The sequence below is a fragment of the Hydra vulgaris genome, chromosome 12, assembly GCF_038396675.1.
Source record: "Hydra vulgaris chromosome 12, alternate assembly HydraT2T_AEP".
Classification (NCBI taxonomy): Eukaryota; Metazoa; Cnidaria; class Hydrozoa; order Anthoathecata; family Hydridae; genus Hydra; species Hydra vulgaris.
In genome coordinates, this window is record NC_088931.1 from 58,441,719 (window position 1) to 58,468,715 (window position 26,997).

The 26,997-nt window shown below is 27.3% G+C and overlaps 1 protein-coding gene and 1 long non-coding RNA gene across 2 annotated transcripts; both read left to right on the forward strand.

Annotated features, from left to right (window-relative positions):
* Positions 1-740: 740 nt before the first annotated feature.
* LOC136087855 (uncharacterized) lies at positions 741-6,173 on the forward strand. The gene is made up of 3 exons (XR_010642123.1): positions 741-1,070; positions 5,594-5,661; positions 5,991-6,173. It is a non-coding gene; the product is annotated as an uncharacterized LOC136087855 (long non-coding RNA).
* A 17,569-nt stretch (positions 6,174-23,742) lies between these two features.
* Positions 23,743-26,694, forward strand: LOC136088870 (sentrin-specific protease 2-like). The gene is made up of 14 exons (XM_065813873.1): positions 23,743-23,798; positions 23,893-23,946; positions 24,019-24,072; positions 24,144-24,188; positions 24,262-24,318; positions 24,391-24,436; positions 24,651-24,825; positions 24,970-25,056; positions 25,241-25,306; positions 25,428-25,516; positions 25,601-25,706; positions 25,962-26,067; positions 26,337-26,438; positions 26,569-26,694. The coding sequence occupies exons 6-13, from the start codon at positions 24,393-24,395 to the stop codon at positions 26,345-26,347; spliced, it is 684 nt and encodes a 227-aa protein (XP_065669945.1). The 5' UTR covers positions 23,743-23,798; positions 23,893-23,946; positions 24,019-24,072; positions 24,144-24,188; positions 24,262-24,318; positions 24,391-24,392; the 3' UTR covers positions 26,348-26,438; positions 26,569-26,694.
* The last annotated feature ends 303 nt before the right edge of the window (positions 26,695-26,997 follow it).

Sequence of the window (26,997 nt, forward strand, 5' to 3'; positions counted from 1 at the left end):
ATTGTCTTTGAAAGGTATTTTGCTTACCTTTTCCAAAGAAAGATTTAATAATTTAAGAAGCTCAAAAATGCTTCATAGCCATTTTTAACTGTCAAGGATGCATAGCTAACAAAAGATTAAAATTAGTGTTAGAATAATTTCCTGTCAAATGTAAAAGGTTCAAATATAAAGCAGATAAAAGAGGAAGAGAGAGAGAGAGTGAGAGAGAGAATGTACTCTCTCTCACTTTGTTTTACATATATAATATATATATATAACATAAAGTATAATAAAAATTTAACTTTTTTATGGCATTTGGTGTTCCTGTATCATTAAGCAATAGAGATAAGCTCCGCCTAACCCATAGTTTTAAAACACAAAAAAAAGAAGAATATTAGAACTATCACCTATAAAAAATTTAAGTCATGTACAAAAAAATGAGTTGGTTAAAATAATAATAACTTTAAAACAGATTTGAGTTAAGTCAATATCTATAATTACAGCGTCATTATGTTAAATTTAGGACTCGCATAAGTCATTAGTTCATTCAGTGACCCCTGGGTGAAGTAGTATTTAGGGATTTTTCTACATAAACCAAATAAAGAATCTAATAACACCTAATAAATATCAAATTGAGGAAAATTTAACTAACACCATTATAGTTCTTACCAGCTCAAATAATCATTAACTACAAATGATGTATGCATTTTTTATAATTTGAACAATATACACATTAATTACATGCAACAGATGGCCTTGCCCAGTGAAAAAAAAAACCGCGTCCCACATGGGTTCCGCGTGGGTTCCGTGTGGGATTGATGGGATTTATGTGGGACGGATTTTCCCATGTGGTATCCGTATGGAAATTTGTCACCTTAAACCCATGTGGGTAATCCCACATGGGTTACATGTGGGAACCATATGGTATTTACACACATGGGAAATCCCACGTGGGTTTCCTGTGGGATTTGCATGGGAATTAATTTAAAAGCTGGAAACTAAAAAAAAATTTTTAAATCGACATTGCATTGCGTTACGTTTATATTGTGTGAAAATATTTTATATTAATAAAGGGAATGGCAAGCAAGTACGTAAGTACCACGAATAATGTTTATCTTTCTTTATAGAAATAAGATTAAGATTTGTGCAAATAGACTTATTATTAGGATAATATAATAGTTATTTGAATATATATCTTGAGTAAATTATTTGCAAACAATTAACTGATGCAAGTTGAAATGTTGTCAAAAACCAATCTTGCATGCATGGGACACTGCAGTGTCCCACAAAGAAATGCAGGTTTGAAAGTCAAAGAATTCCCTATTTTCTTTATTAAAAAAAGAAAAAAATAGGATAGAGATGGGTTTCTGTAACTTTTTTTATGCTCCAAAACTTTTATATTTAGATATAATAAGGTCCTTAAGACTTAAGGGACTTACGAACTACATTGAGGAACAAAAACAGTATATTTACAGAAACTTTTCAATTTTTAATATGGAGTACCACAGTGTTATTGAAAATAAAGCCTCTGGGTCCAGTTTTCAAAGTAATATGATCTAAGTAATGTTTAAATAAAATATTATGCTTTAAAATGCATATAGTTATACATATAACTCCTGATAGTTAACTATATGTATAACTAGTTATACTTATAATTATTATTAATATATAAAATATACATAAACTTATTTTTTAAGGTTATGCTTGAACAAATTAGTACCCATTAATTCAAATTCAAGATTTAGTTAAATTCAAGTTAATGTTCTTATTTATTAATTGTTTTTGTTAATTTTATATTTATTTGTTCAAATTTAACAGTTAGTACTATATTTTACTACAGTAAGAATGTTTATCATTGTTGAACGTGATTTTATTAGTAACTTAATTTTATTTTCAACATATTTTGACAACACCCTTTATATTTTAAATGATGACAGCTTTACTTTTCTATTGATGTTAAATTTATTACGTTTCAATAACTCAGATTGAATCTTTACTGAATTATTGTAAGCTTTGTAGGGGTTTGTTGTATATCAAATGGTGTTGTAAATAAAGTAAAAATAATATATATATATATATATATATTATATATATATATATATATATATATATATATATATATATATATATATATATATATATATATATATATATATATATATAACATTAAAACAATAAAATTGATACAAATTTTCACTTTAAAACGAATACCATTAACATTGTGATGATAATAGCATTAGGAAACTAGTATTTATGTATTATTATTACTATAAAATACTATAAAAATATATGTAATACTATAAACAAATAGTTTTTTAATTCATTTTATAAAATGGAGACTGACAACTGATAATTAATGGAAATAAATACAAATTATAAAAATCATGTATTATTACTAAATACTATATTAATGTTAGTCTACAAAGTTAAAAACTAGTTTAGAGCATTGTTATTAGTTCTTTTACGATTCGCACTTCCACTTTGTCTCTCAAATTTATAAAATAGGTGGTCAAAGCTTGCTCAATAGGTAGGTTCTCAGCATAACAATGCTTTTTTCTTACACTTTCTAAAGAGAAATATGGCAAATTGATTACTTATTTTACTTAAATTGTAGGGTCATCTATGCATAATGATGTCAGATGATGACCCGGTTTATTGAACAACTTCACCCTTTATCAAACTCAGTCAATTTTTTGCCATCTCCCATTGAAAATGATGTCAGTTTTTGTTATCGTATTATGATGGTATATCTGAATTGTTAATATAATATAAAAAATGCATATACCATCAATTTTTTTCTGGTTCAGTTATACATTTATTCTCAACAGTACTAAAAGTAAAAAAAGAAAAACAAATTGTTCTTTCAGATAAGCAAGCTAATTTCTGAATTTAAATTGTTTTTCCTATGATCCTCTACAGTTTTAAGCAACAAAAGCAAGAAGTTTTTAGACCACATTGTTGGTTTAAATACCTCTAAAACCTGCTCATAGCTAGCATAAATTGTTTTACTTTTTTTTAAAATAAAATATTTTACTTTTTTTTTTAATTCAATTTTTTAATTGACATTATTTTGGTCTCAACATCCCCTCCCTATTGTCAATTATTGTTAAACTCTCGCTGCCCCTCTATCTACTGGCATCATTTATGGATGATCCCATAGCCTAAATACTATATATATATATATATATATATATATATATATATATATATATATATATATATATATATATATATATATATTATTTTTACTTTATTTACAACACCATTTGAGATACAACAAACCTTTACAAAGCTTACAATAATTCAGTTAAAATTCAATCTGAGTTATTGAAACGTAATAAATTTAACATCAATAGAAAAGTAAAGCTGTCATCATTTAAAATGTAAAGGGTGTTGTCAAAATATGTTGAAAATAAAATTATGTTACTAATAAAATCACGTTCAACAATGATAAATATTCTTACTGTAGTAAGAATTAGTACTGGTTAACAAATTTGGACAAATAAATATAAAATAGTGAAAAAACAATGAACAAATAACTTGAACTTGAACTAAATCTTGAATTTGAATTAATTGGTTCTAATTTGTTCAAGCATAACCTTAAAAAATAAGTTTATATAATAAATTTTATGTATAACTAGTTATACATATAGTTAACTATCAGGAGTTATATGTATAACTGCATGCATTTTATAGCATTTTATTTAATTTATTATTACTTATTATTTATATATTACTTTAGATCATATTACTTTGAATACTGGACCCAGAGACTTTATTCCCAATAACACTGTGGTACTCCAGATTAAAAATTGAAAAGTTTCTGTAAATATCCTGTTTTTGTTCGTCAATGTTCGTTAGTCCCTTAAGTTTTATGAACCTTATTATATATAAAGTTAAAAGTTTTGGAGCCTAAAAAAAGTTACAGAAACCTCCCTATCTCCCTGCTATTTTTTTTTTTTTTTAATAAAGAAAATTTGACTTTCAAACCTGCATTTCTTTGTGGGACACTGCAGTGTCCCATGCATGCATGCTTGGTTTTTGACAACATTAGAACTTGCATCAGTCAATTGTTTGCAGATAATATACTCAAGAACTATATTCAAATATCATATGAACATGTTAGAGGATGTTCATATATTTGAACATCACAAATTTAATAATATTGTTGTGATATGTTATATAAATAATTCCATAATAGATTATGATATGAAAATAAGATAGGATATGAAGGCAATGATCAAAGAATAAATTTACTTATAGAAATTTAGATGTTTGTTTATTAGTTTCAGAATATTATATTATGTGTGACCGCGGCCTTCTATAATAACAGGCCTTGACATCGCGCAAAAAGTTGTTAAACTGAAGGCTAATTCCTAATACTGTGTTTACATTTTCATCTTTTAACATTAGACGAAAGTTTGTGTTCGCGCTTTTTTAATAAATCTTTAAAATGTGATTGGTTTATAAATTAGATAGCCCAACATCAAGACGATAACGTTGTAAGGTTCAAGGCGTTAACTTTGTAAGGTAATAATATTGTCAAACTAACGATAAGTTTTTTTAATAATTAAAATGCCTTAAAAATGCCTTTAAAATGCTGTGTATCTCTTTGCAAGTCGAACTATCTCAACTACAACAAAAATATCAATTTATACAACTACAATATCAATTACAACTACAACAAAAATATCAATACTCAACTACGACAAAAATATCAATTTATAAATTCCCGAAGAATCTAGAGGAGAGAAAAAGATGTAGTGAAGCTATCCCAAGAACTGGTTTTATTGTTACAGACTATACAGCAGTATGTCAACTGCATTGGCCAAATGAAGCACCTTTTGAAAGCAAATATGGGAAGCAACGACCTTTAAACCCACCATCTGTTTTTTAAAATATTCCGCCTAGTTGTTTAGCCACACCAGCAAGTAAAGTTAGAAAAAATGTAACTTCAAGCGGTTTTCGAAGCATTTTACCAGATGAGTTAAATGATTTTCTAAAAGAGGATGAAATTATATTTGATGATATTCAATCTTTGTTAAGTGATAATAACAATGTTATTGTTTTCCAGCTTAATAAAAAAAGTGTGCACATACAATCAAAAATGTACTAACTTGGTCTTTTATTATTTATTTTAGTAATTTTCAATGATTATTCATTTGTAGCTAACCATAATGGCACAATTTGTAATATTTCATATTTAGCTGTAAACAAATTAAAAATACAGTTATCTTTCTAATATATAGATATATACTTTGTTATGGTTCTGCTCGTTATTGATACTATTTAATATTACATAAATATTCTTAATGAAATTTGAAATACGAAAAGCATGATTATCTTTTAACAATTTTTTGGTTTTCTTTTTATATTTTCGTTTTTACTAGAGATTATTATTAGAAAACATAGACTTCCATTACACCTTACCTAATATAAAAATATATCAATATAAGTAAAAGTGAAAGTTTAATCGGCCTTCAGTTTTTACGGCATTTTGCGCGATGGCAAGGCCTGTTATTATAGAAGTCTACATCATTGAAAAAGTAGGTTTTTACATATTTGTTTTTGTTTTTTTGTTTAACTACTTATCCTTATTGATCACTTTTTTCAGGATTCTCCTCATGGGTTCAAGCTCATTACGCATAATATGTGTTCAATTACGCATAAACGTTAGTCATTGTAAGTAATAAATTAGGAAATAATTATTTGTGAAATATTGTAGTCATTAATGACTTCAAACTGGCTAATAATTAAAATTGCTCTCTTTCTCTCTCTCTCTCTCTCTCTCTCTCTGTCTCTCTCTCTCTGTCTCTGTCTCTCTCTCTCTGTCTCTCTCTCTCTGTCTCTCTCTCCCTCTCTCTCTCTCTCTCTCTCTATATATATATATATATATATATGTATATATATATATATATATATATATATATATATATATATATATATATATATATATATATATATATATATATTTTTTTTATATATATTTATATTTATATTTTTTTTTTTAGAAAATGTTTGAAGAAAGTTAGAAGATACTAAAAACCTTGGTATTATACAAGCCGAAGCGATTTAATTAATTCAATTGACAAAAAACGGCGTGTAAATCGCAAAAGGAAAAATAATATTTTTAATATTCGTTTAGGATGTATTGATTAATAGCATTTATTTTTAAATAAATTCATTTTGCAACACGTTTTTTAATTTTATAAAATTTCGTCATAATAGTTTAAGGTAAATCCCACATAGGTTATAGGTGGAAAACATCACATGTAAAAGATCAAAAATGCTACACGTTTTGAATACCAAATGGGATAAAGTAGCAAATACCAGATTAAGTTAAGCCTCTCTGAATGCTTCGATGATTAATTTTAAATTACTATTTAAGTAATTTTTAAATTAAAAGAATTTTAAAAATTATCATAGAAGCATTCGGACTTTCATTTGTCTAGTATTGACTACTTTTATACCATTTGGATTAAAATATGTGGCATTTAAGATCTATAACATGTCGTATTTTCCACCTATATCCCATGTAGGATTTACCACATAAAACCCATGTGGGATTTACCATATGAAACCCACATGGGACAAAATAATAATCCCCATATGGGTTACATATGGTAAAAACCCACGCGTATCCCATATGGGATTTACCATATGGAATCCATGTGGGATTTACCATATGAAACCCACATGGGACAAAATAATAATCCCCACATGGGTTACATGTGGAAAAAATCCACGCGTATCCCATGTGCGCTTTTTCACTGGGTGGTATTATAATTTCAAGTTGTATATTTCAATATATATATATATATATATATATATATATATATATATATATATATATATATATATATATATATATATATACATATATATATATATATATATATATATATATATATATATATATATATATATGTATATATATATATATATATATATATATATATATATATATATATATATATATATATATATGTATATATACATATACATATATATATACATTCATATATATATATATATATATATATATATATATATATTAAGACACACATACTTTAAAACTCTATTCACATCTAGAAGGAACCTACGAGGTGTGGAAACACTCACAGGGCTCGTTTAACAATCCATATGACAAATGTGTTCTAAGTACAGAGAAGTACTAGCCATTCCTTATGTAGTTATATTATATACCTTCTAGCATACTACAGAGAAGGATTAAGGATTGAAAGGTGCATATAGTGAGGCTAATACAAAGTTGTTGTTTTTTTCTACCACTAATTTAGGGAGAGAAAAAAGCAAAAAACCCTGTCGGTTCTATTGAGAAATATTCTTGGATACAAGTTGAATGTTTGGATGAAATTTCATCCTACCCTAATGGTTTTAAAATAAACTTTTCTGAACAAGCACGTAAATTTTGTGTGACAAACAAAAAAGGTAATAGTTTTAAATGTTTGCGATATAGTATATTTACAAAAGTAATAAACTAATAATAAATGTATTATGCTAATAAATTAGTTTTACCATTTTAACAGTAATAAGTACAAATAAAAAACAAGAATTTTAAACAAAATAATTTTTAGGTATTACACTCGCAAACGGAGGCCAAGTACTAAAAAATCTTTTAGAATCAATGAACTGTGATCTAAAAAGACTAAATCTAAAAAGAAAAATGTCAGATAATACATACTTTGATGGCATTAATATTAATAATATACAGTAGAGAAGAAAAAAACGGAGGCATTTATTACCTTTCCTTCACTTATCATTAATAAGTTAAACTTTTCAAATTTTGTTAGTCATTCATGTTTAAACTCATTTATAGGTTAAACATGCCATATATCAGAGATATATTTTTCCCATGCGAGCCAACTAATAAAAAAATAAAGCAGCAACTTAAAAAAAATAGATGATGGAACATATAATTCAGGGGAAAAGATATGAAAAAGTGTTTCTATCATCTGAAAATCAAACAATTACAAAAAAAGAGGTTCATATTAAAGGCAGAAAAATTTCCTTGAAAGATATAAGACTAAATATGTTCAAAGACCATGAGATTTTTATGAAAGTTCGAAACGATAATGAACTAGAAGCACTTTCTCAAAGGCAAATTGTTAATGCTCTTGATAATATTCAGGAATATAAAGATGAATATGACACCTTAACTAAAAAAGAGCTGATAAATATACTTAAAACTTATAAAAGAACAAGGAATTTAATGTTTTGGCATGATTGCTCCAGTATATCTAATCACACTCACTTTCTTATTAATGTTAGCGTAATGTATGATACAGCCATATTTCTAAGTAGCTTTGAATATAAACAAAAGTATGGAGAGAATATAAATATTCAATCAGAGGTCGAAAAGCCTTATTTATGCATACTTGGTATATGTCCTTCCAATGACCAGCAACTTTTGTATAGCGATGACAGGATTAATAACATTTTGCAATTGAGCAATCCCTTAGAATTCAAGGGAACACCTATTTTAGATGTTGCACAAATATTCAAAGGTGACAATCCAGCAGCACAACTGGAAGCTGGTCATCAGAAGGGTGGTAATTATTTTTGTTGGGCATGCAACATGCATGCAGATCTTTTTAATAATATATCTATATCACTAAGTCCCACACTTCCGTACAAAATCGTATAGAGTATATAAATGCAACGAACACCTCACTGCTAGCAGTAAACCAAGGAAAAACCAAATTATATTCATGTCTAAAAAAAGATCAGATCAAACAAGAGCTTTATGAAAGAAATATTCAATTTCCGTTAAATACATCTGTCAAAAAATTAAAGGAGCTATTGGCAAATGAAATGCATGGAGTGCAAGGATTGCCTGCCCTTCTTTTTAAAAAAACCAGGTTTTTCTTTAACACAACTAAATCTTTTACACTATGAAATTTTAAATAATGAACCAATGCATGATATTTCAAACCATGTTAAAAATATATTTGATGAATTGCCATATTTAGTAGAAAAAAAAGATAAAAAATTGCAGAAAATACAATTAAAAGCTCTTTCAATTGCATTGAAGCAAAAAATGCTGCCAACTATCGAAAAAGTTTATTAATAGTTACTAACTGGTTCCTAGAACATTACAATCACTTTGTTTTTAAATTTTTACTAACTCTGTGCGAAATACTAAACATCCTTTATATGCCAGAAGAATCTAGATCAACACACAGTATTCTTCGTTTAATAAATACCAAATTTGTATATGCAATAATTATGAAAGAACATTTAGAAGCAAATTTAAAAAATTGCATACTATCACTCAATCACATCCCATGCTCCACTACAGTATAGATTACTTACAGGTTTTTTCAAAATTTGAAACTGTCTACATAAACATCTTCTAATCATCAATCAGAAAATATTATTTTTAATGCAATAATCCGCAACCAAGCAAAAAAATATTTAAAGGAAGGAAAAAAGTTATGTGATGGCGTTTCAATACTTCACAAATTCTACCAACCATTACATAGTCTATTTATTGACACAAAAATATCATTTACTTGGATTGAAAAGAATAGCAATGAATATCAAAAACTTTTAGAAAAATCAGCTGATTGTTTAGTAGAAGGCATTAATGAATGGTGGAAAGAAATTGAAGATGGAGTAGTATTCTTTGATATAACTACCCCAATAATTCGAAAAAAATATTTTCCCATTTTCGTTCCTCCTCAATGCAACAAAAGTCAGAGTATTTGAAAAAAATGCTGGAAACATTGTTTGGAAAACAAACACAAAATTCCTGCTTATAAAATCACAGTTAATGCAAATGTATTTTATATAGACACACTTCAATATTTTCAAATTTTTAACACTGAAAATATATCTAGAAATAGTATTATACTACTAGATATAATTTTGATTTAATAATATCAAAGTTTTTCAAATTAGTATTAAAAACAGTTATATTAATAATACAATTATTCCTAATGACAACATCTAATGTTATTATTATTTTATTATAAAAGAACTTAAATATTATAAAAAATATGTTTATAATGTGTTTACAACATTATCATTATGTTGTACATAACCAAGTCAAGTGCACAATCATTGTGCCATAATTTTAGTAGTACGCATACCATATTATGCATAATAACGTTTTATATACATATATATATATATATATATATATATATATATATATATATATATATATATATATATATATATATATATATATAACAACGTTATTATGCATAATATGATATGCATACTGCAAAAATTATGACTCAATGATTGTGTACTTAACTGTACATTCAATGGTTATGCTCTACATAACGATTATGTGCATATATAATTATAACTGCATATATATATATATACACTACATATTAAATAGTTGTAACACTACATATTAAATAGTTGTAACAACATATATACTATATGTAATTATAACTACACATATGAGGCGTTGCAAACGAAAGTGTGTTTCTTCAGATTTTATCACGTGTAAATAAGAAGAGATTTTCAGTCAGAAAGAGGCCCACTGACACGTTGATCTTGTGTTATATTGTAGATGACAGACTAAAGTAAAAAATGGTTAAAGAAAACGGATTTTCAAAAATTGGTTGGCGTGCCCCTTTCGTTCGCAACGCCTCATATAATATTTGTATATATATATATATATATATATATATATATATATATATATATATATATATATATATATATATATATATATATATATATATATATGTATATATATATATATATATATATATATATATATATATATATATATATATATATATATATATATATATATATATATATATATATATATATTGCAATATATCATTATTTATAGCATTATTTAAAACTATTTTCAAAACTATTTTTTGTTAAATATTTTATTAAAAAAAGTACTTCTCATTACAAGCGGTTTTCAAGTTTTACAGATTAAAGTTTTGAATAAAAAATGAAAAAAATACAAAATGTATAATTTTGTTTTATTTCTTAGTTAAATTATTTCAAGAACATATTTCTTTGATTTAAAGGTAGGAATTTCTTCCCTGTGTATCATTCTTGTTCTAACAAATCCATCTCTTCTTTCTTGGCCGTAAACAATGGCAGATGCTTCCGTCACGCTTTTGACGCAGCGTTCTGTTGCTTGAGTGTGAATGCTGAATTTAGGAATTTTCAATTGATCTTCAATGAATTTGGAGACCTCCACTTTAGAAAGATTACATGTAAATATTGGTTCATAACAATCTTTTACATTCCAAGAAATTAGTTCTTGAAGAATAGTAGCGTCAAGGTTAATTTTTGGAGATATTCTTTTTCGAACAGCAGTGTCTCCAAGCTCATTATTTCCTCTAATTTGTAAAACCTTATCAACACCAAACATTCTTTCATTTTTATTAGAGCTAGTCAAGAGTGAAACCAGAATACACTCACTATGGCTGTACCAAGCCCCAGTTCAAATATAAGGTGTAATAATATTCGCCAAATTGACTGGCATTGTCTTTAGAATTTTAAGTTCAAGCAAAATGTGTCTTGGTCCGTCCTCCAGCAGATGTTTGGAAGAAATTTCAAAATAAAGTTTGAAATACATTTTGACACAAAATTGAACTAATATCTTTAAGATCTCCAACTCACTGTATTTAAGGTTATGATTTCTTTTCCACAAAAACATCAAAGCCATACCTGTTGTAAGCCAGCGAGAATGAGACAGTGATCCACATTTTAGATTTGCGAGATCCGGAGAAAGTTTTCCTGACTTGATAGCATTTACATATCTGTAACTGATATAAGCATCAGTAGATAAACTTTTTATGTCTTTCTCACCAAGTTTTGGAAGCTCCTCTCCATCTGGCAGGGGTGTAAAATTATAATTTATTGTCATATCATTTACATACTTAAGGTTTTTGCAAACTGATCCTGTAAATCCGTCCTTGCTACTTGTCGGACCATCAAGGGATATAATTAAATGTCGTAGCTTGAGTTCATTTGTATGTTTCATGCAAATCGCCCAATAGCATTTATGTCCTAACATTTTTTCAAGATGGGCATGAATTCCCCCTGACCATCCTGTGTTGATATTAGTTGAATCTCCACCTATTACTATGCATAACTCATTTGCATTGTTTTTTTCAAGCACATCATAGAGTGCTTCAGCGATTTTTTTTGCAGGTTTTTCCGGATGAAGGGCAGGTTCTGGCGTGATGTGAGCAAGATAACGTCCAGTTGGCTCCCAAGATACACTTATATGCTCCTCTTTTATGACTCTAGGGTGAAGTTTTTCGTATTTATCTGGAACTAACGTTTTGGTCCAGTCTTTTCTTCCATCATAAGCAATTCCAATTATATTTTCGTTACTACATTTATTAGCTTCAATTATTGTATTTTCTTTCATTACATTATTTTTAGCCCTTCGCATTTTATTTGGGTCAACAGAAAGGTATGACATATCAGGAGAAAGATAACCTGCAGCTATAAAATCTTTTATTATACCAGTGATTATAGCAGCCCCACCAACATTAGAAATATTATATCTTATTGCAGCTGATGCCGCATGTGTTATAGTCATTTTGTTTTGCTTTAGACTTGGTTTTTTTAAGTATCTTGTAACCAGTGATGCAAATTTTCCTAGTTTTTCTTCAAGCAACTTGTCGGCCAAAGTTTTTGTTTCTTTTTTTAGTTGTGCAGTATTTACATTGTATGTATCATCAGTATCATCAATACCATTTTTGTTTTCTTCATGCAGATTGAAAACAAGTTCAGGATTCTAAATTTTTTAAACATGCAGTTTCTATAATATAATCTTATTACTTACCAATATTGGTAAGTAATATTATATATAATAGAATATATAAATTTTAAATTTAAAAAAGTTAAGTATATATTAAACATTAAAAAGTTAGTTTTAAAGACTTTCTTAGATTGCGGTAATAAATGTTTTAAAAAAATTAAAGAATTATATTCATGCTAATTGAGCTAACCTGAAATTTATTAAACTCATATTTTCTTTCATTTTCTTTTTTTTCCCTTTTTCTTGCAGCTTCTTCCTGAATGTTTTTCCTATTTTCTCTTCTCCGTAGGCGAACTGATTCTTTATAATCACATAAACCAATTTGCATAGTAGAAATCTCTTTCTTTTTAAGCCTCTGATTACGAAGCCAAAGAAGATCAAGTACAGGAACTTTTTGTAATAGAGGGCATGAACAATAAACATGTGCACCTAATTTGCAGTTTTTGGGATCATTGCAAAATGATGCTGCCTCTGTGCATATAATGATTGTATGAGTACATGATATGATATCAAAGAGACTATCAAGCTCATTAGTTATTTTGTTGGTTGCTTCTTTGGATGGTTTTGTGTTTTTTAAAAACCTGGATATTTTAAACCATAGTCTACTTATTTTTTCTGCTAGTAATTTTTCCGAAATTGTAACTGGTGGTTTAAACATACTATTTGCTTTGAACCATTGAGCTGTCACCATTTTATCAAGTTCTCTGCTTAGTTCTTTTGTAGCAAAATTACTTTATCTACATTCAAATTCTATTTCTTTTCTTTCCTAAAAGGTAGATATAGATTTAGTTATTTATCACAAATAATTTATATTTAGTCAATATATATTTTTGATATAATATTTTTTGAAAATATTTTAGAAGTTAAAAAAAATAAATAAAAGCTAACCTTTAGAAGAATACCCATTTGAATTACTGATCTTTTTGTGGGTACCTCCGACAAAACAAACTCTTTACCTTTTCCAACAAAAGTAGACAATTTAGTTGCTAAACTATGTCTAGTTTTCACATTCGATGTATAGTTACTCATTGTTAGTACTGTTATTAGAAATAAATTAAAAAATACACATTATTAAAAAGTACTTGTGATTAGAGTCTTTTTTATAAAATACGTTTTTAGTATATAAACAAAGTAAATTTGAATTCTCGGGTATATAAACTGAATAAAATCCTGCTTCTTTCGTTTCTTTGTTTTGAAAATATCTTTTCTTAACAAAAACATGTATTTAAGATAACAATGTATGTTACAATCGTATTGTAATTTTACAATCGTAGTTTATAAAAGAAAAATGTACATGACTGGGGCTAGAAGACGACAAAATTAGTCTTTTCATTGAGCCCCGAAAAAGATAAAACATCACCATAAGGTCAAAATAATAACCAAAAAAAATTCTATCACATAGTTCATTTTATTACATATGTTCAATATGCATAATCGCTGAATATGCACAATACGCATTATAAAAACAAACTTTATGATATTTTGATAACTAGTATTTATTTTTCAAGGTAAGTATTACTTACCTTGAGAATTATACAGTTGTTACAACACATTCTCAAAAAACGGGTAATTATTTACAATAAACTATAAAATGTATAACTAAAAGTCTCAATCGCCTTACCAAAACATTTTCAAATTAAAAAACGCAAAAAAGAAACTCAAATTAAAATTTAATTTTACATAGGATTATCAGTACGCCGTATTATTTTAATCAAAATTATTTTAGCGATGTACCCTAATGTATATATGATATATAGCATTATTTAATAACATTATTAATATTATTTTATAATATGATTATTATATTATATTAAGATTTATTATTGTTATCAAAAATGAATTTTTATTCATGATATAAAAAAATATATTACTTCTAATAATTAAATAAAGCTTAACAAAAAATATACATATATTCAACAAAATATTGCGTTTCTTTACTTCATATTTTTTTACTACATCGCAAAAGATATGTTAAAGTTTTAACAATATCTAAACAAATATTGCAGACCGGAAAAAAAATATGTTTGTTATCGCCGAGAACAATAAGATAAAACTTGCATTAGCGGCGTTGAGTAAGCTTACAATGCGACTATCGCATAATTTTTTGGTAATAAATATAGTATTTGAAGTTTTCCTTAAATTAACTTCAAATATGGTAGACTTTACTAGGATCATTATTCTTGGGATTTTTTTTATTTTTTTATTTATTTATTTATTTTTTTTCTGCACCTTCTTTTTAGTATACCACAATTTTCTTGACGAATTTTTCATTTTTCATCAAAATTATCATTTTCTTCAACCGTTGTAAAACACCTCTGCAAATACATTATTGAATAGATTAAGTCTATCTTTTTTTTTTTTTTCTTTTTTTTTTTTTTTTAAGGATATCACGATTGTCAATTCGAATTTTTAATTTAAATATTTTTATTTTAAATTTATTAATATTTTCCAATTGATTTGTAAAAGTTCTTCTTTGACCCACATGCAGCAACTTTGAACTCGACTAGTGCGTTCACAAGTCGAACGCACTAGTTTCAGTGGTTTGAACTTGATGTTTCTCTTCAGATTATTACATTAGCATTTACAACCATAGTTCAATAAATCAAGTTAAGTAAAAAGAAATGAATCTGCTTTTCTACTTTGTATAAACAGTCAACGTAACATGTCATGACGTTAGAATTATGTTGCTTTATGTCACGACGTTAGAATTATCTTTTTTTGCTTTTAGGGTGTGCTTTCTATATATTTTGTTTGTCTTTGATATCTTGAACACTAAGTACCTTTAAGGGAATTCTTTTTTACTATTTATATTTTCTTTGCTTTTAATTTTATACTTTATCTAGAATTTTTCAATACAAAAGCCGCGCGATGTAGAATAATTAAAAATTGATTTTGTTCTTACTTTGAAAATGGCTAATATTACTCGAAACATAAATTACTTTTATGCGGTTGCTTTTTTAAATTACATAAAAAAATACTTTTATAAAAACTATAAAACTGTTATAAAAACTTTAAAATTGATATAACCTATAGTTAGGGTTGCTATTGTCCGAGTGTGTAGGAGAACGCAATAAGAATTTAACTTTGATTAGTTTAGCGCTGCGCTCTCCTACGTAAAAACAGGGACAATGGCAAAATCTACCTATAACGTCAATATACATGATAAATATTCGGCTAAAACAGATTCTAGCAACTGGATTCATTCGGGTAACGCTGATATTAAAGTTTGAATTTATGATAGTATTACACTTTAAGGTGTTAAGCCATTATAGTTATCATAAAAAGCTTACAAACTTACGGCATTTTCTCCTCCTATAGGAGGAGAGAATTCAGTCGGCGAAATTTTTTATATGCAATCAAATTATTTATCTGCTTGTCATATATGACAATCATGGGCCAATAATGCTTTAGAAAACAGTCAATAATGCTTTAAAATCATGGGCCAACGAACAAATAGTTTGTTTGTTGGCCCATGATTCTAAAGCATTATTGACTGTTAAATTTAAAAGTTGTCTTTAAATACTATTCTACTTTCCTCTCAAAATAATGTTATTCTAGTTTTTATTATTCGTAATAATAACAACTACAATAACAATATTTTGTAACAATATTGCTATTTCTATTTAAAAGTAATATTACTATTTTTATTAATATTATTATATAACTATTACCCAGACAGCACACGACTCTGGGCCAGAACTCCGGCGAATTGTCACTCGCTGTTGCGACTGTATAAGCAACGGGCCATTACTGGCGCGAGTCTGGCAAGCGACTCAAGCAACTTTTTCATGTATGGTAAATCATCGCAAAGAACCGCAGCGGCATGCGACGAAATGCCAGAACTCTGGCGAGTAGTGGTGAGCCACTGCGACGGCATTTGATTTTGGGCCAGCACTGGCCCGTTTGCGGTGAAGACAGAGTCGAATACAGGCCGAATGTCGTTTTACCATAATTTAAATGCCTTTTTTTCGTTAGACGTGATGACTGTAATAAAATATCACATCCGCCTAAAATATCACATCCCCCATAGAAAAACCGAAATCGAGAATGCGTTTTCAAGTTATTGCACTTAGAAGTGTATCTAGTACGTCCGAAATATTTATTATGAACAAAAACAATAAAATTAAAAGCGCAACGATCAAGATTCATAAAGTGGTTTGTAAATAATATACTACAAATGAAGTTAGCATTAAATGGTAATATATTTTAAAGTCATAGTTATGAAATTTTGATCTTAATATATTGCGTGACAATAATTATACAGATTACACATGGGGGATGTGATATTTTAGATACCAAATACTAATACTTTTCATTATTTTAAATGTTACATAGGGGGATGTAATATTTTAGAAGCCTGAATAAGGGGGATAAGATGTTTTACGTAGGAATTTCAGCTTCTTATTGTGATATATATACAGATTACACATGGGGGATGTGATATTTTAGATACCAAATACTAATACTTTTCATTATTTTAAATGTTACATAGGGGGATGTAATATTTTAGAAGCCTGAATAAGGGGGATAAGATGTTTTACGTAGGAATTTCAGCTTCTTATTGTGATATATATACAGATTACACATGGGGGATGTGATATTTTAGATACCAAATACTAATACTTTTCATTATTTTAAATGTTACATAGGGGGATGTAATATTTTAGAAGCCTGAATAAGGGGGATAAGATGTTTTACGTAGGAATTTCAGCTTCTTATTGTGATATATATACAGATTACACATGGGGGATGTGATATTTTAGATACCAAATACTAATACTTTTCATTATTTTAAATGTTACATAGGGGGATGTAATATTTTAGAAGCCTGAATAAGGGGGATAAGATGTTTTACGTAGGAATTTCAGCTTCTTATTGTGATATATATACAGATTACACATGGGGGATGTGATATTTTAGATACCAAATACTAATACTTTTCATTATTTTAAATGTTACATAGGGGGATGTAATATTTTAGAAGCCTGAATAAGGGGGATAAGATGTTTTACGTAGGAATTTCAGCTTCTTATTGTGATATATATACAGATTACACATGGGGGATGTGATATTTTAGATACCAAATACTAATACTTTTCATTATTTTAAATGTTACATAGGGGGATGTAATATTTTAGAAGCCTGAATAAGGGGGATAAGATGTTTTACGTAGGAATTTCAGCTTCTTATTGTGATATATATACAGATTACACATGGGGGATGTGATATTTTAGATACCAAATACTAATACTTTTCATTATTTTAAATGTTACATAGGGGGATGTAATATTTTAGAAGCCTGAATAAGGGGGATAAGATGTTTTACGTAGGAATTTCAGCTTCTTATTGTGATATATATACAGATTACACATGGGGGATGTGATATTTTAGATACCAAATACTAATACTTTTCATTATTTTAAATGTTACATAGGGGGATGTAATATTTTAGAAGCCTGAATAAGGGCGATAAGATGTTTTACGTAGGAATTTCAGCTTCTTATTGTGATATATATACAGATTACACATGGGGGATGTGATATTTTAGATACCAAATACTAATACTTTTCATTATTTTAAATGTTACATAGGGGGATGTAATATTTTAGAAGCCTGAATAAGGGGGATAAGATGTTTTACGTAGGAATTTCAGCTTCTTATTGTGATATATATACAGATTACACATGGGGGATGTGATATTTTAGATACCAAATACTAATACTTTTCATTATTTTAAATGTTACATAGGGGGATGTAATATTTTAGAAGCCTGAATAAGGGGGATAAGATGTTTTACGTAGGAATTTCAGCTTCTTATTTTGATATATATACAGATTACACATGGGGGATGTAATATTTTAGATACCAAATACTAATACTTTGCAGTATTTTAAATGTTTCATAGGGGGATGTAATATTTTAGAAGCCTGAATAAGGGGGATAAGATGTTTTACGTAGGAATTTCAGCTTCTTATTGTGATATATATACAGATTACACATGGGGGATGTGATATTTTAGATACCAAATACTAATACTTTTCATTATTTTAAATGTTACATAGGGGGATGTAATATTTTAGAAGCCTGAATAAGGGGGATAAGATGTTTTACGTAGGAATTTCAGCTTCTTATTGTGATATATATACAGATTACACATGGGGGATGTGATATTTTAGATACCAAATACTAATACTTTTCATTATTTTAAATGTTACATAGGGGGATGTAATATTTTAGAAGCCTGAATAAGGGGGATAAGATGTTTTACGTAGGAATTTCAGCTTCTTATTGTGATATATATACAGATTACACATGGGGGATGTGATATTTTAGATACCAAATACTAATACTTTTCATTATTTTAAATGTTACATAGGGGGATGTAATATTTTAGAAGCCTGAATAAGGGGGATAAGATGTTTTACGTAGGAATTTCAGCTTCTTATTGTGATATATATACAGATTACACATGGGGGATGTGATATTTTAGATACCAAATACTAATACTTTGCAGTATTTAAAATATTACATAGGGAGATGAAATATTCTAGAAGCATAGATAAGGCGGATGTGATGTTTTACGTAGGAATTTCAGCTTTATGTTGTGATAATTAGTCACCACATATACTGAAATAGTGGTAGCACTTTTTTATTTCTTTCAGCTTTGTTGGAATATGTTTAAAAATATATGAAATATATATGTATACAATTTATGTTTATTTACAAAGCTTATAATAAATTTACAATTTTTTGTATTCTTTATTTTCATTATTTTTTTTAGCTTTTTAATTTTTAATTAAATCTTCTATTAAATTTAGATGCGATTGAGCTAACAATTAAAAAATGCAAAATTGTTCAACCAAGACTTTGAAAAAGCTTTTTAAAATGCATAAGGCTTTGAACAAGTTAATGAGTTCTAAAGATTCAAAAAGAACACAGCTAACACATTTTTATGCTTGTATTTTTATGTTTTAGTGCATAAACATTTAAGGAAAAGAAATAAATACTGTTTGTCATTGTTGTTTCTTTTTTTGTATGTTTAAAAATTTAAGGAGAGAGGGCTAGAAAATATTTGGAATCTTTTATTAAATAAAAGAAGCTTCTTTATTATCCCAATACAGTAACAATTTTAGAATATGATTAAATTAACATTTTTTTGTGGGTGGTATGAGAGAAGGTGCCTCTGATTCTTGAATCATTTTTGAACCTTCTCAAGTCCAGTTTAGAAATCGATTTATATATATATTTATAATGATAAATGTAAAATCATTGTGAATTTTTTTATTAAGGAACATTAAATACCAATGTGTAATGATAAAGAATACTGTACCAATACTGTATGTGCATTGTAGTATATTTATAGTACTGTATAATATTATGGAAAAGACGAACATAAAATATTTGGGAATTGCGATTATTTACTGTTAACTAATTTGAAATCAAAACAGCATGTTGATTATTGTTGTTTTAAGCCCACTGCGACATCGAAATGCTTTCGCGAATATTTTAATCATTTCGACAACAAAACAATTGAGCAATAATAAAAAATTTCTATTTGTACACACTTATAATATTTGGTTTCTTTATTTACTTAATGATACAAATGCTTTAAACCGTGTCCCACATTGTACGACGAGGATTTCAACAACAATTAAAAATCGTGCTTATAATGACAGCCAGATAGCGAGGAATTTGACAAGTTTAAAATAAGGATGAAAGCGTGGTGGTTTAATTAAAATGATTAAGTTAGATAATAAAATTGACTATATCGATTGGCATATGAAAGACTTTTTAATTTCAATTCAACGAGTCGAGTACAAACACGTAGCCGTGGTAACAAAATTCCGAACATAAATTGCCGGTAATTATAATATTTGTCAAACAGTTCGACTTGAGCAGTTCAGGAAAGGACTGAGTTTAAGCAAAGTGAAGTGAAATTATATTAGTAAATATTTATTATTTGAGGTTAAAAGTTGAGCGCACAAATTTTTGTTTTGAATACACCTTCGTCTGACGTGTCAGAAACCCAGAGCTATTCAAATTTTATTACGCATAATACTGGTCTCAAAACATCTTTAAAAAACATTGAAAATATTTAAATAATATTTTTGTTACTTTTTTATTCAAAAGTTTCTATTCTACTAATTAAGTATTTTTACTTTTCTTCAACTTAATTTAATCTAAGTAGTTTAATTTTCTACGTGTAATCTTAATACAAAGTAGGCATTGAAATTTATCCCCCTTCTACTACTTGCCTTACCGAGTCACACTTTACCTACCAAGGCTAGTTGTACAGGTTAGTCAACAAAAAGCCTCTCCAGACCACAACATAAGTCACAATCTTTCGGCGAAGCCGTCAGCAACCCTTGCATGTGGAAATAGACGTTTTTAGAGGAAAAAAACATAAGTATTAGAAAATAGAAATATAAGCGTTACAAAGATAGGCATACAGAAAGGAGACAGAACGCTCATTTTAAAAGACAAAACTAAAAGAAAACAATAAATTTCTCTACAAAATAAATGATATTAAATGTTGTGTTTTTTCCGCACGAAAGACATAATTTAGTATAATAAAAGTCAAACGTGTGCAGCACATTTATCGTATATTGTATATGTAGCCAAACTGCTTTCCGTATGAGCCATTAAGACATACTTATTGATTTTCTTACGATTATGTATGTATATAAATAGTCCCTAACTCAAAATATGTAAACAGGTTTGATATACTCATTACAATTTTGAAAAACTTAAAAGTTAAAAATGGAAAAGGTGGAAAAAAACGAACATTACTTTAAAAATATTTTAGCATATTTAACAGAGAGCACTTATCCAGCTGGTTTTCGAAAAGATGAAAAACGAAGTTTGAGAAATGTGTCAAAAAGTTATTGTGTGCTAGGTACTGGTAATAAAAAAAAAAACTAAAATTTAAATATTTCATTGAAATAAATGAAATTAAAAGTATACTTGTTCAATATTTACTATCCTTAGATAACAAGTTGAAGCGTAGAGTAAAGATATGTGGAAACTTATATTATGCGGATATTGTTGTGGATACGGAAGAGCAAAAAAAAATTTTTGCTGCGGAACATGACAGTCCTTTAGGGGGTCATGGTGGCACAAACAAAACAATAATGAAAATAATGGAAAAACATTATTGGCCCAATATTACCGGAGATATTAAAAAATGGGTAAAGTATTTTGCTTTTAAATTTATTTAATTGCATTATTTTTATTTTATTATCATAGTAAGTTGTAAAACCACTACCATCAGCCTTGGGAAAATAAGATAAAAGGTTAAAAAAGGAATAAAAAAATAACTCTTTTAATAGATAAAACAATGCATTCAATGTCAAACATCGGGTCAACTGCTTTCCGCATCCGAACCTTTACATTCCATAAAGGTAACTTAATAAAGTGTTTTTAAATATCTTTCTAGAATTCGGAATCTTTAATTTAGTATATTATACGAATGTATAATGTATTATGTTTACTTTGTTAAGTTGCATTATGTTGAAATTTTGTGTTTAGACCACAAGAATTTGGGAAATTATTGGTTTAGACTTCGCCGGACCATTTACTAAAACATCAATGGGTAACAGATACTTCATGAGTTGCACCGATTTATTTTCCAAATGGCCTATTGCTTACGCATTACCAAATAAGGAAGCAATAACGGTAGCAAGAGCGATTATTAATTTAGTTACAACCTTTGGTTTTCCATCCGTCATACTTACTGACAATGGAACTGAGTTTTGCAATGAGGTATTTTTTAATTTTTTTATATAATGCAGACCCGTAGGAACAACATTAGGTCGAATCCTTTAAGGATGAATTAGAATAAAACATTTTGATTTTGTATAATACAGCATTTACGATAGCAAGTAATAAAAATAATTCATTTTTTTCCGTTATTTAATTAGTTAAACGATGAGGTATATAAGATCTTGGGTATCGAACGACGAAGAACTGCTGTTTATCACCCTCAAACAAATGGACAAGATGAAAATACAAATAAAAATATAAAAAGGTGTGCATTATTTTATCATTGTTTAAGTTCAAAATAAAATAATGATAATAACATCATTATTTTGAAATTACGTTAATTAGAAAAATCAGAAAACTTGTCGACGAAAACCAGTCAAACTGGGATGAGTTTCTCGATATAGTTTTATACCCATTACGAATTGAAAGACAAACGTCTACAAAAGTGTCACCTTTTGAGTTAATGTTTGGTGGTCGTTCACCTGTTTGCAAAAGTGAGTTCAAAGAAGTAAGTATATTTGGATATCATTTTAAGCAATTATATTTACTTTACACTCATAATTTAGTATACCAATACCAGTATGCATTGTTATTTAGGAGGTCGGTATTTTCCCCGCAAACGAAGATGAAGTTAAAGCTGAAATCGAAAAAAATAAAATTCATATTGAAAACTTAACCAATTTGGTCACTAAAGTAATCACTTATACCACTTAACTTTAATTTAATTTTTAAGATACCCTCTTTTTTTTTCTTTTTTTCTAATTACAATAGTTATAAATTTTAGAACATTACAGAAGCTCAAAAGAAACAGAAAAAATATTACGATAAAAGAGTTTCAAAAAATATCAAATCTAATGAAGAATGCATTGAAATTGGGGACAAAGTTTTGTTACTTGATATTAGAGGGAGGAGAAGCAAAGGCGCAGCTTTCAAGCCACGGTTTAAAGGACCTTATGAAGTAAGCGATATTACAAAATGTGGAAATTACAAACTGAGTAGTAATAAAGTTATTATAAAAGGAACCCACAAAAGAGCCCATGTTAAGAAATTTCTCGAAGGCATTTGTGATAAAGGTATGCGCACAACTTATATACAAGTTTTCCAATAACTACTTTTTTTAACTTTTAAAAAGAAAGCTAAAGAGTTTCATGAATATTATTGCTAAACAACCAATTTTTTCTAATTTGAAAGACTTTTGTACCTTCTACTTTAGAAACAACAAAAAACGAAATAGAAATAAAAAAAAAACATTCATTGGTGGAAAGCATAAAGGGTAAATAGTAACAACAGATTTTCTTTTTATGTTTCAACTTTTGGTCTGCTTAAGCATTTTTTTTCCATATTTTATTTTTTGTTCAATTTTCTAGAAGCAAATAAGGCAGAGCAGATAATTAAAAGCTTTGTAGTTAAAGATAGTGAAGGTATGTCTTAAAAAATTACCTTTACATTTATATTTGTTATCTTTTTATTTTAATTTCTATCCAATTTTTTAGAGGCAAATAAGGCAGAGGAGACAATAAATAGCTTTCTAGTTGAAGATAGTGAAGGTATGTAATAAAAAACTACCTTTTTATTTATAAGTGTTAACGTTTTATTTAATGTATGGTTTGTTTTGTAGAGGAGGCAGATTCAATAAAAAGCTTCGTAGTTAAAGACAGTGAAGGTATGTATTAAATAATTACAGTTTCATTTATATTTGTTAGCCTATCATTTTATATTTATGTTCAATTTTATAGACGAGACAAATAAGGCAGAGGAGACAATAAAAAGCTCTGTCGTTGAAGATAGTGAAGGTATGTATTAAAAAATTTTCTTCAAATACCTTCATGTTGGCTTTTTATTTTAATTTATGTGCAATTTTCTAGAGATGTTTTATACAAAAAAAAGCTGCATAGTTGAAGATAGTGAAAGGTATATATTATTCAGTGGCGCACTAGTAAACTGAAGATTTCTATGTAAACTTACCTAAATAAAATCAATTTTAAACATTATCCCTACCCGGTGAAAAAATAGAAGGTCTAAAAATTTATAACATTATGTTATCTTCTGTAAATGTAATACTGTCGTTATTTTATTTGATGAATCTGTGCTTGAATAATTAATTATTATTACATTTTATTAATAGGTCAATAATACAATATCTCCGTATTGTAAACCCTGTAAAAGCCATTATGGGTATATATCCAGATTTAGGTGGCTGCAAGATATATGATTATTCATTACAAGACACTTTAAACGAATGTCTCAGTGACGAAGTTGTTTATATTTATCTAAAACTACTAGTAAACAGTAAAAAAAAAGTATGATTAATGAATATACTTCAAAATTGAATTTTTGTACAAAACAAACAGTATTAATAATTTGTCTTTATTTAAATTAAAAAAATTTTAATTTAAATATAAAACAATAAATTGAATGTCATTCCATTTATTAATGCTGTGAAGAATCGAATCGAAGTATTGTCACCAGCTGGGTTGCTCTCACTGGACGAGTTGCCAATTAATACTGATTTAATACAAAGACGGCATGAGGTAATCACAAACTTTTAGCTAAAAAATAATGCAAATAATTAATGATAGTTATTAATTAAATTATATATAAATATATATATGTATATATATATATATATATATATATATATATATATATATATATATATATATATATATATATATATTTATATATATAATTTAATTAATACAAATTTATTTACAGAAAGAACTCTTTAAATTAGAAATGTTAATATGCTGCATGGTGGCAAAATTCCATTGGACGCTGGCTGTATGTAAAATAGTTTTTTGAAATAGTTAACTTCTTTGAGTTCAAGAAACCTTATTTTCAGTTAGCTTTTTTACAGGGAACCAAAGTTAAAACTTAACATTGAAACTTACTTCTGTTTTAGATAATTAAACCAGATGATAAAACCATTCCTTATATAAACCCTATGGGAGAGCCGATTAATTCCATAAAAAAAGAAGAATCAAAATGGAAGTATGATGACTTTTTAATCTAGTGATTGGTATCTCAAAATTTTGTTTTTACATCTTTTATAATTTTTTTACTATTATACTTCAGTCGTTACTTACAACAGAGATATGGTATTATTGAAAAGTTTAAAATATTAACATCGCCACATGCTAAACAAGCTGACAGTATATCATGCGGAGTATTTTGCCTTAAGGTAACATTATTTAACTAAACAAAAAAATGATATATTTTATATAATATTGTTTTTATTCTTATATTATTATTATCATTATGTGAACAAGTAACCGTGGCATTTACAATATCATCAGTTGAGTTTCAAAATGTGTGTGAATTTTCTCACTTGTGATATATATATATATATATATATATATATATATATATATATATATATATATATATATATATATATATATATATATATATATATATATATGCAGACCTATTTTAGTTTGCTGAAAATTATATAAATGGAGAAGAATTGGTGACCACCTTTCCAATTGAAGAAGTGAATGCATATAGGAAGAAAGTGGTGCAACTACTATTAGATGAAGGAGGTTAGTAAGGTTGTTTATAGTGTTAAAAACATTTATATTACTTTTATATAAAATTACATTTAAAAAGAAACAAAAAAAAAATGATAAAGCTAAATCAATAGGTCAAAAATGTTGGCAGGATAATTTGTGTCGTATTTCCGGAAGTGAAACTGGTCCAAAAACTAGAAAAAATCAAAAAAAAGATAAATGGGTATTAAGAAATATTTCAATTACTTTTAAACATTATTTTCAAATAGAAAAATGATTTAACCTTAAATATTTATTTTTAGATAAAATGTGACTTTTGCATCCCGAATCGATGGTACCATATAGGATGCATTGTTTTTAAAAATGAAACTTCATTTTGTTGTGATCAAATTTATTACTAAAAAGTAAAATTAATAATAAATAATATAACATTTATTACATAATAATTTGTGTAAAAAATTAACTAATACAATATTTATAACTTTAATAAATACATATTATAACATAATAAATAAATTTATACAATTTATTTAGGTTTTCCGCAAAACACTGCTAGAAGTTTAAAAAGAAAAGAAGAAATCTCTCTCTCTATATATATATATAAATAAATATATAAAAATATATAAATTAACATGCAAAAATTTGTAGCACATAAAAATTTTGAAATATATTATTAAACGCATAAACATACTTTGGTTTAAGTTTAATTTCACAAATTATCAAAAGTCAAAATAAGAAAATATAGTAATTGACTTTAGACATTGAAGTAAATAAAAAACAAATTTGCATTCAATAAAATTGTATAACAAATTACATTAGAGTTCAAAAAGTTAAATATCAGTTGAAAAAAAGAACTTGCTTATAAAATAGTGTGCGAAAGAGATCCCCCTATGAAACATTTAAAATACTGCAAAGTATTAGTATTTGGTATCTAAAATATCACATCCCCCATGTGTAATCTGT